The sequence below is a fragment of the Uloborus diversus genome, chromosome 4 (assembly GCF_026930045.1).
Source record: "Uloborus diversus isolate 005 chromosome 4, Udiv.v.3.1, whole genome shotgun sequence".
In the NCBI taxonomy this organism is placed as follows: Eukaryota; Metazoa; Arthropoda; class Arachnida; order Araneae; family Uloboridae; genus Uloborus; species Uloborus diversus.
The window spans coordinates 179,574,921-179,591,429 of NC_072734.1; the positions used below are offsets into that span (position 1 = coordinate 179,574,921).

The window sequence follows — 16,509 nt, forward strand, 5'->3', positions numbered from 1 at the left end:
AATACTTGATTGCTTTTTTCACACAACCTATTTAGAAAAGAAAAATAGTCATGCTTTTAATAAAACATATCTTAACTAAGAATTTAAAAAAAAAAGCATTTTTTTCCACCAGTTATTTTGCAACTACCTGTCAGACTTTTGATTTTTATAAGACAGGACCTCATTCCCATTCACAAAGGGGGGTGAGGGTCGTCGAAAAGTGTTTTACTTCTTAAGGTTGAGAATCACTGCCCTAAATGATACTTGAAATTAAAGCAAACATATAGTGTTTATTCCAATTGAATTGGGGTGGGCTTCAAATGATAAATTTTATTTGTATAATTCTAGGCTTGAAGTAATGTTGCACAAAAGCAATGAAGGTTATGATTATGTATTCTCTTCATATTTCATCTCGGCAAGGAAAGAGACACAACTCTGCATTGGAGAAAATCAAAGTTTTATGCAATAGTAGTTTTAAGGGTTTAGTACCAAACATTAAAATATGCGCATAAAAACTATGAGCTGATGTTTACTGTTGAGTTTTTGTTGTTTAATTTAATAATGCATCCTTAAATTTCAAAAATGTTTCTTATAAATTATGAAAATTTTATGGTGTATTACTTTTGATTATATTGTTTTTACGTATTACGCACCAGTCATGTAATCTAACTTTGAGCGCGTTTGTGGCAAGAAAGAGCTTTAAATTTAGATTTGAAATTTATAGTTAGTAGGCTTTTCCTAAATTTTGAGTTGTGTCACTTTCTTTGCCAGGGTGCGATATGTTTCTTATGTTTTACTGTTGACTTATAGAGCAAGACCCCATAAGTGCCAGACCTATGTCATAGTATAAATGCCCTAAATTTTTTTGCATAAGCACATCACAGGAGGTAAGAATAATTCACTGTTATTTAAGCTTAGCCCACTGGCTGTGGCAGGAAACAGATAATAAAAGATGCATCATAAACTGAGTCATTCCATGTCAAGTGACCTCGTTTCCAATCGACGATCTCCGATTTGAACTAATTTTTTGTAGAGGTGCAGACATGCCTTTGAAACTCAACTATTCAAATTTTCAGCTTCCAAGACCCAAATCCTGAAGATAAAATTAAAAAAAAAAAAAAAGTTCCAAAACGTTGTGAAACAAATTGGTCATGTTTAGAGCAGCTCTCATAGCCAAATCCATTTTGTAGCCCACTTTTTTCTTTTTGAGGTATCCTAGATCCTTATGATTTGTGTCTTGGAAGCTGAAACTTTGCATAGGTTAGTTTCAAAGGCATGTCTGCACTTCTCTAAGACGTTCTCCAAATCGGAGATGGTTAGTTGGGGACCACCAGTTCATGTGACATGGAATGAATCTAAGATGTTTAGTTTTTGCAACGGTTTTACGCACCTTTGCTACCCATTTCCTGCCAGAGCCTGCTCAAATAGCTTAAATAATAGCGAACCTTTTTTGCTCGCTGTGATGTTCTTAGGCAGAAAAATTTAGGGCCTTTATACTATGACATAGTTTTGGCATCATGTGCTCTTGAACTATAAGATTCATTTAACCGAACTGAAATCTTTTTTTTTAATTTTATAGGCTTTCCTCGATCACTTTCAAGATGCCAAGGATAAAGTTGCAGAAGCAAGTGCTGCTGCTGCCGAAGTTGCTAAAAAAAATATGGAAGAGGTTTATGAAAAGTCAACAAGGATTTTATTGAATATTATAATTCAAGCTCCTGTTATAGTTACTCCACAAAATTCTTCATCTACTAATGCGATTGTTGCTGATTTAGGAATTCTGAAAATCATCAATCGTTTTACACTTGGTGAACAGCGGAATGAATTAGGAATTCCAGGAATATTTGAAAAAATGGTGTTAGATTTACAAAACCTTCAACTTTTTAGGTACATTGTTCGATTAAACATAACTTCTAGATTGAAATCTCGTTTGAATTTTAAGATTGAATATCCTTTTTAGATCAGATTTCAAGCAGCAATTTTTTAAATTGTTTTTAAAATATTCACATTATTTATCATTTATTTAGGATTATTACAGCTATGTATCTACAGTTATAAGGTTTAAAAAAATATATAAAAGAAAAACACACACAAAGAATTTATGTGCTTAAAAAATAAAATACACAAACTTAAGTTTTTGCATAAGAAAAAAGATGCCATAAAAATAAAATAAAAAATACTTGAAATAAATTTTCTATGTAAATAATAATGTAGTAAATGAAGGGTTAAACAGAGGTATAACACACTAATAAGCCACCTGGATAAAAGAAAAAAAAATGTACAATACTGAATGGCTGATCTAACATGGTACAAAGTACAATTGCTGTTGTTCTAATGGTTTCATGTCTCAGGGTTGACAAATGAAATATTATCCCAGTTATCCCTACTGAGAGGGTAATTTTATTACCAATTAAAAGCATGACAGTGGAGGTAACTAAATTATGTGAAGATTTTTCTATTTTATGTGCATTTTGTTCAATCTGGCCTCCTATTTCAAACCCTGTAGCTGCTCGTTTTTGCAATAAGAAAATGACAACAAAACCAGAAAATCATGTAATTGCCAAGGGTTTTGAATTTGTGCAGAAAAATTTGAAATTCATATTAAATTTTAAGTTATTTTACTCAAGCAATAAATTTTTAAATCCATAATGGGTATTCATTCTGCATCATCGACTTTTATGTTTAGATCAGAGCTTATTGCTATCAGGAAGGGCTTGCAGTGCAGTTCAAATGGAGGATAGATACCTGCGTGTCTGGATATTGACTGATAGTTGTGCCTCAATTCAGCATCTTTATGATTGAGGTTTGGTTGGTAATCAGACTAGTCTGGTCATCTTGAATCTTCTTCACAGACTTTCCTGACACACGATTCATTTCTAGTGGATCCTTTCACATGTCAGTGTTGAAGGCAATGAAAGAGCAGACTCCCTGCTTCAGTCTGCTGTTGAGGGGGGTGTGAGTGAGTCCTGGGGAGCGAGTCCTTTTGTGAGATTTCCATCAAGACAAAAATAGAGTTAACTAGAAAAATGAAAATTCCTCCCACCCACTCCTATCACTTTGCAAAATGTCCAGGTGAATCTTTCAGAATCAGACATAGATCCCACCAGACCACCTACCTGAAGATTTTTGAGTGAACATATAAGAGTTCTCAGGTTTTGTGAGGGTCAATAAGACCTTTCCAGAATGCCACTGGTGTTTTGCTGCTGAGGCCTCGCCTGCTCACATTTTAGTTTGCTTGGGATTTGCAAAGGATGAGGTCCTTTGCAACCGCAATTGTTCTTGAACTTTTTTAGAGATATTCAGATTCACAGGGATTGTCTAGCCCTACTAGACAATTTCAAGAAAAGTAAAAAAATGCTTTTATGTATGAGATTAGAGCTTAAAAAAATTAATTAAAGAAACAATGATAAGAAATTAAAAAATATATAGAACCATTCATTATGGTTTTGATACTGAAATACAATAAAAATTATTAAAATGTGAAGAAGCTATGTTCAGGGCTCATAGTCCTCCTATATCTCCTATATTTCCTATATTTTCACAATTTGTCAGATATTCTCCTATATTTCCTATATTTTCTTACTAACTCCTATATTTTTTTTGTCGGATGTTAAATGCTACTCAGAAATGCAAAAACATTTGATCCATTTTTCTTCTTTCTCCTCTGCACTTTGCACTCTTACATCTTTAATGTTGGCATATGTTTTACACTTCTGTTTGATTATTTTTATGAAACATACAAAACATAGATGGCTTTACTTGCAACTTTTTACTTGTTTTCAATTAATTCTTTTTCTTTAATGAGTTTACTTTGCAATTTTAATACTATAACATGTTAACTTTAAGTGTGCTGCTGTGAAGATTTTTAAAGCTTATAATTTTGTCACATATAGTCTTACATGTAGTTCAAATGACCGATTGTTGCTCAAACGATTGTTTTTGAAAATGCCTTGTACAGATTTTGGTACCAATTCAACTTTGAGTACTTTAAATGTTTCAAAGCTTGTAGCTTGCTGAAAAAATAAATATCTCGATATCGCTGAAATAAGCGTCATTTTATAGGATTTTGTCTGCTTTTTTTTCAAATATATATCCATGAAAAAACATTCCTATATTTTTCCATTTTGTGTAAAGATTTTCCAAAAATTTCAGAAATCGGTCCTGATCTCAGAATTTTTTTTTTTTTTTTTGGCTCATGTTTTCCTATCTACTCAGTTACGGTTACAAATTGCAGAGGATAATTGATTCTTTTTTTTAAAGGATAGTTCTAAAGGATAAGTTTAAAGGATAAGCCTCTTAAAGGATAGTTCTATGCTCCACTTGAGCTCTTCCGACACCCGTTTCGTTTGGCAGATTAGGTCAAACTTGATACATGTATATACATATAAATATACACACACATTAGCTGTAAGTTATGGATAATGTCATTAGACTGAGCGACGGGTAATTGAATAAGCCACTTTAATGAATCAATTCCTCAAAAAAAAAAAAAAACATTAATCCAGTTTTAACATAAAAAAATTGCAGAATATTTGAATCAAACATGCCGCTTAAATGAATCAAGCCTATGAGACTGACCATTTCTCTCTCTCTCCGCGACAGTCGTGATACATTAGAGCAGTCTTTTTTTCTTTGACTTTGTTTAGTAAAATAAGTTTTTTCTTCTGTAAATAGTGAAACAAAGGGGAGGCAGAGTGTTGCACACTTTTTGTAACGATTGTCTCGAGACATGGAGTCGACGGGACTTTTCATCATTAGTGTTAGCATTGAAACAATGAGGTACCAATACCAAGGACTACGGGTAGATTGATGACATTGAAAAAATGTTTAAATTAATTATTACCTAGTTTTAGCAATCAAAAAGAGATGCATTTTTCGAAGCACATGTTAAAATCTAAATTTTGTAATTGCTTTTTCTTACTGTTTTGTGATTAAATTCTTAAAATAATCAGAGAATGGATATTTTGGGTGCGAGGTATACTTCTAATGATACCTCGTAAGTTCTCTAATATTGTATGTAGAATTCCATATTAAAAAAAAAGAAACGCACGCACAATTTTGCTTAATTGAATTAAAATTGTCTTAAACAAACATGATTCATTTTAGTTACGGTGGGTACAAAAATTCATTTGCTCTCACATCTGTGACTCATGCAAAATAGAATTGTATTGATACTGGCGCTGTTTTTAATACAGTGCTCCAAACATATTAGATGCTACACTTTTCGGAAATTCCTATATATTTTTCTACAAAACTCCTATATTTTTCCTTTTAAACTCCTATATATTTTGCTATCAAACTCCTATATTTTTCCTTTTAAACTCCTATATATTTTTTCCCACTTGCTATGAGCCCTGTATGTTGAACTTTTCAACTTCTTGTTTTGTTTAATTATTTTTTAAAAATTCTGATAAGAAATTGAATTCTTTTACATGTTTATTTCAGAGCTCTTGTGAACCCTGAAACTCTAGATGTCGTTGCGCAGTGTCTAATTTTAGAACCCATCAGCTTTTTATTAGATGTTATTCGCAATCACTCAAGTAATTGGCTCTCTGATGTTCCTGAAATGCAAGTGTCTGGAAGACTTGCTGCTGTAAAAGTAAGGGTTCTTTTTGTATAATTATTGTTAAAGGTATTTTTGTAAGATGTTTCTTTATATTTATAAAGGTTAGGTCTTTCTGTATTAAGCTATAGACATAAAACCATTATTGTTTTAATCTTTAATTGCAGCTTTAAATGTATTAATTTTCTTTTTTTTTTAATTTTTATTTCAGTGTAAAATTGAAAACGTGTAAATTTTTTATAATATATTTGTGTAAGTGTTACTTAAATTGAATTTTAAGCTCTTCAGTCAAAAGTATTTCTTATTTTTTGTTGCTGTAGAAATAGTGGTATACAACTGTAAGAAAAAGATCTCCGATCTCTGCTTTTATATTATAATTCTGAGATAAAAGATTAATTTTTTTTTTGATCTGAAAAACCTTATTATTGAATTACAGTTGAACCTCGATAAAACAAACTCCAATGAAACCTTTACAATCAATTCTTCTTAACTGTAGTTCATCTTATCCAAACAACAATAAACAACAAACATGTTGGGATTGCAAAAGTAGTTTTGACCCCCAAAACAGAATACTTGACGATGTTCTGCAACGTAAAATCATTTGACCAATATTGTTTTTCAAGTACTTCAAGCATTGTATGACAAAGCAACCAACGTGACCTCTTCCACAAATTGGGAGCCCTAATCCAAAATCATTTCATTGAGGATGTTTTTTTTTTTTTTTTTGCGTTTTTAAAACTTTACTATTGTTATGCATTTCTGTGGAACCTAAACTAATTGAGAATCTCCAAAAATATTTTGTATGCTTTCTCAAATGCATAGAAAGAACAAAGATACAAAATTTGATAAATATCCGAACCTAGATGTCAAACCACGTTTTCTTGGTTAATTTTACATGGCATGAAGGAGCAAATAAAATGATGTTAATAAATAAATAAATTACTAAAATAATAAATGAAATGAGTTCAGTTAGGGTGGCATATAATAAAGCATTTTAAAACTTTCTAAATAATTGAAATATTTTCAGGATGTGAAAGGATTGAAATCTCAAACAAGACATGCAATTTGCGACGATGGACGTATTTCAATGTTGTCATGTTTCCAAAACATACGTTGGAGAAAATTGTAGTGGTGAAGACCGATTGAGAAAAATAAGAAAATGGGGAACCAAAAACACTAGAAAAATCAGCATCTTTTCAGATTTAGAATATGAAATTGCTGCAGAAAATCTGTAGGAACTGCCAATTTTCTGCAAATATCTTCTAACTCAAGATAGAATTTTGCAAATTCTGCTGATTTCCTTAAATTCAAAGTAAATCTAAAGTCCCTGCAAATGACTTATTGAATTCAACATTCTTAGCAAGCTTTCTGCCGAAATATAGTAATTTCTGAAAATTTTAGATTTTCTTCTAATTGAAAGAAATCTGCAGAATTTGCAAAATTCTTTTGTTCTTGAATTGGAAGATATTTGCAGAAAATCTGCTGTTCCTGCAGATTTTTGGCAGACATTTCACAGAAATCTAGAATTTCTGCAAAAAACTTGTCTGAGTTTTCCTCTCACATTTGAACAGAATTGTTTTGCTGCACAGGCATGTGTTCTGCGACGTACATTGCAAATTTAGTAGTATTCTGCTTTGGGGGTTTTGACTTTACAGTAACTCATTTTACGCCCGTTTGAATTACTGAGGTTTGACTGTATTAAAAGTATGTAGTGTAAAAAAAAAAAATTTTTTTTTGATGGCAATGTTTTACTAACATAATTCAATTTAACTTTTCTTGTTTCCAAATAACAGTAAAGGATATACAGTTTGAATTTAATCAATAAATCTTTTATAAATGCATAATGAAAGAATGAAAGTATTTCCTATTAATTTTACTTCAGGTCTTTAATTTTTTTTACTCTATTTCATTTTTTTTTTGAAGTGTCTTCTCTTGTAATAGTTTCAATGTCTTTAATTGTAGGTATCTTTAAGTCAGGATGATTATAACATTGTTATGAGTGTCTTAAGTGAAAATTTAACTGAGCTTCCTGAGGGGATGGAACAACAATGCACTACTAATGCTGTTTCCACTTCCAATGACCTAAAGAAAAAGTCATCTGAAACAGGTACAGTTAACTCTATGAAACAGTATTTTAATGCTCTGAACTCATAAAATGTTCTTACTCAATCGTGAAGTATTTCATTCGTGAATTTGTGCATTTTTAGCCACTTCAGTTGGAAAAAAAGTATCTGTCTGTGATGTTGTAAAGTGTAAAGTGCTGCCTCGATTTAAATTTGACTTTGTTATGGATAGTGTTACTGCCACATTATACAGTGGGGAAAAGCCTCTTGTGAGTATTAATTTGTCATTTCTGCTTAGTTGATATGCTGAAATTTTGTATTTGAAGGTTAGAACAGATTGGAAACATTCCAGTGATTCCCAACCTTTTTGAACCCATTGCTACCCCTCCAAAGATTAACAGGGTTGCCACACCACAGGGAAACTTGAAGAAGCAGGGAAAACACAGGAATTCAAAAAAAAAAAAAAAAAAAAAACAAGGAAAATGCAGGGATTGTTTTTTTAAATTGAAGTTGAAAAAAAAAATCAATTCTCAAATATTACCAATAAATAAATAAATAAATAGTAATAATAATAATGATAATATTAATGAAGTTCAGAAATAAAGTAAAATAAAAAATGGTAATTTTTCTTTAAAGTTTTTTTTTAAAGTAAATATTAAAATGTTTATCATAAAAACGGAATTTTGAATTTCATGATAATTTGGAGTGTATGAAATTAGTCGTCAATAATCATTGTTCTGCTTCACTTTTACACTTTTAGGTCCATGTTATGAATGGTTAAGTGAAGGGGTTTTTTTTGGATAAAAAGTTGAATATATTCAATCACCATGCTATTATTTCAGTAATTATGAATTCTTATTTATTTTCCCTTATTTATTTATTTATTTATTTTTGTTTCGCTTTTTTTTACCTGTGGTGAAATCAAGATATTAATGTTCTTTTTCAAATATCAGTGTTCACTCGTTTATAATGTTTAATGATTATTTATAAACATTATAAACGAGTCAATCCCTGAAAACACAGGGATCTTTTTTCCAAAATTGAGTGGCAGCCCTGATTAACTGACACTTATCGCCTCCCCCCCCTCTCTTCCTTAAATAAAAAAAAAACTTGGCGCTAGTAAACATCAAAATTATTAGAAACATAAATGACTTATTTAAGTTGCAGGTAAAATGTATATGATAAATCAATTTTATCCAATCACTTTTCAACTAAAAATCAAACAAACAAATAAAAGAACCTTTTAAAGTCTTTTTTCTTTTCTAAAACAAACTGATAGATATTCAAAGGGAAATACTTAACTAAGATCATTGAGGTAGTTTTAAAAACAAAGTAATTTTTATGATTTTTTTTAAATAGGAATTTGTGGAGAATTTAAAACAATGACACTTAAAACTAAAAATTAAAGAATAATTGAAAATTTGAAAATTCATAAACTGTGATGAATGATAAAATACTTCTTTCAGATTATTCAAAGTATAAGGAGAAAACTCTGAAACTTTTTTTCTTTTTTCATGTGATTCCTTGTCAATTGATTCTTTGACCCTGAACAATTGGCTTTGTATATGTTTTCAATTTTAAAATCTGCTGGATTTTTATTACTGTTATTGTTTCTTTTAAATACTCATCGCTCCCCTATCACGCCTCTCAAATTCATCACTCCCTTGAGGAGCTCAATCACCCAGGATTTGTACAGGTCATGGAAATCCTGGAAAGTCATGGAAAAAAATTAACAGAATTTCAGACCTGGAAAAGTCATGGAAAATTGAAATTTTCATTGAAAGTCATGGAATTTTTTTTCAAGTCATGGAAATATGTCCTGGACAAAGAGAAAGGAACAGTAGCTAAAGGAGCATTAGAAATCTTGAGTGATTTAACAGTATAGCACATAAAAGCTATTAAAAGGGGAAAACTGAACGTTTCAAAAATCAAATCTGAATTTTTAAATCTCATTGCATCCACTTCTGTCGCAGCCGCTTGCCTTTTTTTGCGATGTGATTTTACTGCCTGGACATCACTTATTTTGAATTTTTTGTTATTTTCAACACTTCTTATGTTTCATATTCTGTAGTAGCAAAATTTCACGTTCTTAGTTTCGCCACGCCCACTCAAAAAAAAAAAGCAATTCAATTGCATGCAAGTTCGATTTTATCACTCGTAAGGACTTTATTATTAAATTTATCAGAGTTTATCTTAATTTGTTGAAAGTTTTAGAAAATAAAGATCTATAAGTCGGGCGATGGAATACAGAAAAAGAGGAATTCTAATGCTCTAAAACAGTAGTGCCCAACATACGGCACGCAAAACTAATCAATGCGACCCACTACTACGTTCAATGTCAGGAATTACAAGTGTTCTAGAATTTCTGAACCTATTAATTTATATGCATTTGAAAATATACAAATTTGTAAACAAAACAAATACACTTTTGAAGCAGAAGATTGATTCATTACTGAATGTTTTTTTTTCAAAAAAGATCTGGTTTAGAAACATAAAGAACTAAACTATGTGGCTTTACTTTAAAGAACCAAAACACTGTCAAGTTATGTGGATGATTAAAGGCACTGTTGACACTAAAAGGAAACTTTTGAAGCAAATTTATTGAAACTTAGTGATGACTCATTCAACCTTTGTCCCATTCAATATCATTCTGCCTGTTTTTAAAAAATAACATTTAAGCATCATCATATTTGTTTCGCTACATTTTTACTTTACGAAAATTTATATGTTGAAGACAAATAAGAATAGTTTTTTAAGTGTGCACTTATATTTTTGCCATTACGAGTAAGTGCTTCAATGAGGCTGTGGCATTCATATATACATTTTGCTAATGCTCATTTCCAAATATTACCAAGTTTGAGATTAAATAGTGCTATTCTCTTCGTGTAACGAGGTCATTTAAATTTTCATTGAAGTCATGAAAAAGTCTTGGAAAAGTCATGGAATTTTTTCATCCAAATAGAGTATGAACCCTGATTCACCACCAGATTGGGAACCATTGGATTTGAATTTAAGAAAGTACTGGCAAATATTTAATCAATTTCTGTCAAAAATCTTGAGAAAGCCCCTACACATTTTTCTTGGTTAGTTATGAACTTCTATATCTGGATGTATTTAATTTTTCTTAAAGTTAAAAATTATTTTAATTCTCATATTTTGTGTTGCTAAGGTTGAAGGATTAAATCACAGAGAAAACCATTTTTCAATGGCAGCAGTAGAAATCAAGGCTTTAGATTGTCGTGCAGTAATAATGTCAGATTCTTCTATCATTGCTGATATTAGTTTACTTGATGTAACATTGGATGATACAAGGTGTGGACGTAAAAGTGGTATTAGGAGGTCAGTATGTTATTGTTTAATTAAAAATAAATTACTGATCATTTTAAAGTAAATTCTTTTTTTCAATGCAATAAAAATGAAATTTTCAGGTGTATTAAATCTCAAAAGCGTGAGAAAAAAATTGTCTAGCCCGTTCAATGAGATACTCAATTTGCCATGAAAGATTACTCAAATAGCGGGATACTACTTTATCCAGGATCAAAATGATTAATTGCAGCAGTTTCATGCATTGAAAAGTTGTTGTACACTCATTGGCCAATGTATTAGAAACCTTTGAGATTTGCATTTGAATGTGTGCTCTGTGCAAAGGTTTTTGTCATGATGCGTCACGTTTAATTTTGAAGAATTATTCAAAAACCCAAAAAGATAACAATTCTAGGCCATGGAAGTGGAAGCATCGCAGCCGCACATAACCTCAGATCAACGACTGCCTTGAATGCCAAAGAACAAAAATTTAAAAGACTTACCCCATGTTGAATGTGTGTGGACGATAGGAATGACACAGTGATTACCGTACATTCTTTATTTCATGCTAAACTTCAAAGCAGACAAGAGTACAGGACTTTTGTATGGTGATCACCAGGAAAAACATTATTCACTTAATTAAAAAAACACAAAATGAGCGGGAGACATACTTAAGAGTTAAAAAAAAAACGTGGAGCTGGAGCTTGCAAAGTTCGTTAAAGATCGAAAAACGGGGAGTTCATTCGGATGGGTTGTAAAACACTCAAATTAAAATGGACGCAGGACGGACAGTTCACTTCGAAGATGGTGGGGTGTATTTAGGGATGCATCGGGCACCAACGATGTCAGTTGCAGGCCAAGCACGTCGAAAAAAATGGCGCATCAGTCGGTGATCGCCTTGGCGGCGGCATTGAAATCATCCACTATAATATTTGTTGGCATAATTAAAGTTAAGTTTAAAATCCAAAAGTTAAGATATTTAAACTAAGCCAACATTAACTGGCCGTGTAATGTCAAGTTGGAGACAAGCAAAAAACATGTTTCAGAAAAATACATTTATTAAATATGACTAGAATAACATCCCCATAAAATACACCCCCAAAATATCATAACAAAAGTGGTTCCAGTAAATAAAGAAAAATGTCACCAAAATGTCGATGCAATCGCTTGCCACTCCGAAGGATCAGCTTGAAGTCTCTCAAAAGGTCCGCCGAATCACACTTCAGGAATGTCCGTAATGAAAAGGCAACATTACACAATTCGTAGATCGGTGAACATCTCAGGTAGACACGTAGGAACTCACTTCCCCGGCATTTTAATTGGCCGGACACAACACAAGTGTTTCTTCACCTGGACTCACTAATTCCAGGACTTGGAAGATTAAATATCACATACCACAAAAACCCCCGCTAGCATCGCGGGGAAAAAACCCCCCCACACGTGAGCCGGACTAGGCTTCACGTTCAGAACCAACAACTGGGGATCGTTGAGAGAAGAGCGAAGAGAGAGTGATCGCTGCCACTTGCCACAATATATATGTTTTATCAACCAATGAGATTCCATGCCTCGATGACGTCACCACTCTAACTTCTACTTCGACCATCACTCATTTGCATATTCCACTGCCGCGAATATTCGTACTTCTCTCCATAGCACGTGCGGTCAACAAGTGGAATTAATTCGAATCAATCAGGTGACAACTCAACTTTTCTGAATCGACACATCGAGACATGCAATCTTCGATAGTTTCAGTAAACAGTCGCCATTAATTATGGCGTGGGGGAATCGTCGATTGAAGTGTTAGCACCAACTAGTTGACACGTTCTACTTTTACCAGACTGGGCTTAAAGTAGGTACACTTAACTTTAAATTATTTTCTTTAAATTATCGGCTGTGGACCGAGAATAAAAATAAAATAAAATAATATTTTATGCTAACAATATTAAAATCTGTTCGCGTCTGTCTGTCTGTCTGAAGATCTATCTTCTCAAGAACCGCTGCGAATCGGGAGTCAAACGAGATACCAATCAATTTGAAATTTCCCAAAGAAAACAATAGGACCAATCTCGTAATTGTGTGACTTTAATTAGCGGAGATATTAAATAAAACGTTAATTAACATAACGTTATTCGGGAATTTTATTTCTTTCCTGTTGCCATTTTGAATTTGCGTGAGCAAGTAAAATTCTAATAATTGTTTTAAAAGAGATTTTTTTGGCTGCTGTCCAAATCTTAAAACAACGTTTCCATCTAGAATTTCATTTTAAATTAGTTTAAAATTGGTTACTCTATTCGGATATAGCCTTTATTTTATCGTCTGTCCTTTTTTTATTTTTTACATTCAACGTTCTTAACTCTTTTCAGCATATGAAGGTTATTTCTTTAGCTGTGTTTATTGATTGTAGTATAAGTTTTTCATTCACCGGCCTCATATTTTGGTACATTTAGGATGTGCGACTAATTATGTTTATTTTGTTGGACTTTTTCTCGTCACATGGGTGAGTTTTCGAATTGTAATAACTCTCTTTTTCCTTCCTGTTTCTATTTTTGAAATACAGTTTGTATCGTTAAAAGAGCATGTTAAATTAAGATTGTTTGGATTTCTTTAAGTGAAACAGAGTTGGACAAAAATATTATTTTTAAGGATTTTAACTAAAGCTTAATTCGAATCTGATGACTTGGTATTAAATTAATGCTGATTGGTATTTATTAAGTCTTAGTGCTTTAGTTTCACGTAAGCAACCAAAAAGTATGTGTCATTTTATGTAAAAAGCTGATCGTAATTGTACATACAAATATTTCAGATATATTCTATCAGATTTAATTCAGTTTAAAGTGAGCACATATTATAGTTGCGAATGCATATATTTTCATCTTTTGTGCTAATTGAAAATACTCATAACTTGCATTATTGATAACTATGATTAATTTTAAAGAGATTTTTGCCAAAAATATGCTCTACTGGTGTTTTGCAAACCTTGCATTATGCGTATTTATTTACTCCTTAACGCTTTAGAAACTGATGTCAGAGTAATACAAAAACATCAATTGGACATCTCTTTCATTTTTTAAGTAGCCCGTGCAACGCCGGGAACGCAGCTAGTCATACTATTAAAATTTGAATGGGGTAGATGCAGCTCCGCATCATTGTTCACAGCTATGTTGATCATCAAAAAATGGTCGTTAATGAAGGGCTCAATTCAGGCACATTCAACATGCCTCCATCCGAAGCCATCATACGCACAGGTGAAACACTTCCTATGCTATCCTCATCAGTTGCCACGAAGTTTAACGTTCTTGGTTAAATAATTTGGATGTTATAAAATAAAAATCTTCACCTCATTTTGAGGTCTTAAACATATGGCGGAGAGCCACGGCCGTCCAAGGACGCCGCGCACTGATGCTTCCGCCTCGACATAGTTGGAGAAAAACCAGGAGCCACCAAAAACACGACCGATCGGAATCGAAGCTGCTAGTGGAGTGAAATGGAGTGGAAAAAATGAATCGGCGAATGAGCGATCAGATCCGGGTACGCGCCGATGCGCGGGAACCAATGAGTGCGTTTGGCGCCCAAACAACGAAGGGAAAAGATGCTATCACATTTTAATGGTGGACAAAAAGATGAAAAAATCAGATCGACGACTGAAAAATTGTCAAAAAGCTAGATGATTGGAAAAATGAATAAATCGCATATTTGATATCATAAAGTGCGCGAAATTTAAAGGGGAGCGCAGGGAAAACCTGGAATGCGCAAGGAAATTTAAAAAAAAACAACGAAATGGGGAAAAATGATTGAAATGACAGAAAAATGGGAAAAAAATAAATGGATAAAAAAATGTGATATGCATTATCACAGCATTTGAATGTGTGCTCTGTGCAAAGGTCTGGTGAGAGTATCATGATATGGAGCCTGTTCTGCTGGCACGGAAGTAGTGCCCTGCTGTTCCTCGAGGTTAAAAAACAGCCATACGATAGCTAGATATACCGGCAGATCAAGTACGCCCTACAATGTTGCATTTTTATCCTGATAGCGACTGATATTAGAGATGAGTTCAGGCTCATTTTTGAGAGCCCTGACCCGCCCGAGCTCAAAAATTTTTAACCAAGCCCACCCGAGCCAGAGTGATATTGTCTCAGACCAAAATCCGAGCCCGAAGGAAACTTTCTTTTATCAAAAACTGAGCCTTCTACAGTCTGACATGATCTCTCTGTTAATGAAAAATGTACGTCAAATGTTCTTCATTAACAGAAGTTTCTAAATTTTCTTAAAATGCTCCACTTCAAATGCATTATTGTATGACATATTGCAATAGTAATCGCAAAAAACACTATAAATAAGCGTTAATTAATTTTTGGGGGGGGAGAGGGGGGTAAATATGACACTGATTGAACTGATTTAAATGTTCCTTTCATTTTCTCACAGTAGGAAAATGTTTATTTGCTTTGAATTTATATGGAGCCCGCTTCGGCCCGGGCTGAGCCCGTCTCATCTCTAACGGATACTTCATGGAGGATGATGCAAGATATGTCATGCCAGAAGTGTTGAAAATTGGTTCACTGAGCATCATTCTGATTTCCAACACCTTCTCTGGCCGCCACATAGCCCGGATCTTAACCACATAGAAAATGTGTGGGTGACATAGTAATTGGTGGAAAGACGCATCCAACATGACTCTCCTCTTCCTTCTAATTTATAAGATCTAAAAAGCTGCATAGCCAATGCATGGTATTTTCTGGATATAAATGCACTCCAAAAAGCTGATGCCCAAACGAATCGGAGCAGTTATCCGTGCGGTCCAATAAAATAATTGATCTTGGGTTTCTAATTCATTGGCCAGTGAGTGTAAAAATTGGGATATTCTTGTAATGACAGTCCAGCTATGGCTTTTAGAGCCTATTTATTACTGGGACTGTAAACATTTAATTTTAAAGATATTTTATCTTTAATGAATTCTTGGATCCTTACATTCATTTTTCTTGTCGAAAAGAACAAAAGTATTGTTTTTTCTTTTCTTAATATTCTTGTTTCTTGCACTGAAGTGTATTTGGAAAGTACTATACCATGTGAACTTTATACTGTTTCTTTGTTGCCTCATGGATTCTTGTCAAATAAAAGAAATTGTTTATATTGTTGATTGTTCTATTAATATTTGTTCATCTCTTGAACTTCTTAAGGTTGAATGGACTATCTGAAAGCTTTGCCTATTGTTGCAGATGATCTGCTGATGTGTGAAGCTTACGTTCCTAAATTTTAAATTCAATTACTCTGCCCAAATCAAAAACCAATTGAATTTTAAATTGGCCCACAATTAACAAAATAAGGTTTTTGTTTTTCAATGTTCAGTTCAACTGAGTTCATATCATTTTTGTGTGAACATGAATATGGAACCAGTGTGTCAGAACAGTAAAACACAATCTGAATCCTCAGGTTTCTTGGTGTTGCAAAGTAGAACAAAAACTTTTTGCATAGCAACGTAATTTAAAAAAAAAAAAAAAAAAAAAAAAAAATTGAATAAGCATGTTGCAAAATTCAAGTTATGAAGGTAAGCACCCCATCGAATACTTGTGTTTGTATTTTTGCACTTTACTGCTAATACCTTTA

General features: G+C 32.8%; 1 protein-coding gene across 1 annotated transcript in view; it reads left to right on the plus strand.

Moving 5' to 3' along the window:
- LOC129221025 (intermembrane lipid transfer protein Vps13-like) overlaps positions 1-16,509 on the plus strand; it is a 185,690-nt gene that overhangs the window by 67,866 nt on the left and 101,315 nt on the right. Inside the window, exons 30-34 of the mRNA XM_054855460.1 lie at positions 1,559-1,935; positions 5,425-5,578; positions 7,505-7,649; positions 7,750-7,874; positions 10,775-10,944. Coding sequence (XP_054711435.1) covers positions 1,559-1,935; positions 5,425-5,578; positions 7,505-7,649; positions 7,750-7,874; positions 10,775-10,944 — 971 coding nt within the window. The remainder of the gene's footprint in view (positions 1-1,558; positions 1,936-5,424; positions 5,579-7,504; positions 7,650-7,749; positions 7,875-10,774; positions 10,945-16,509) is intronic.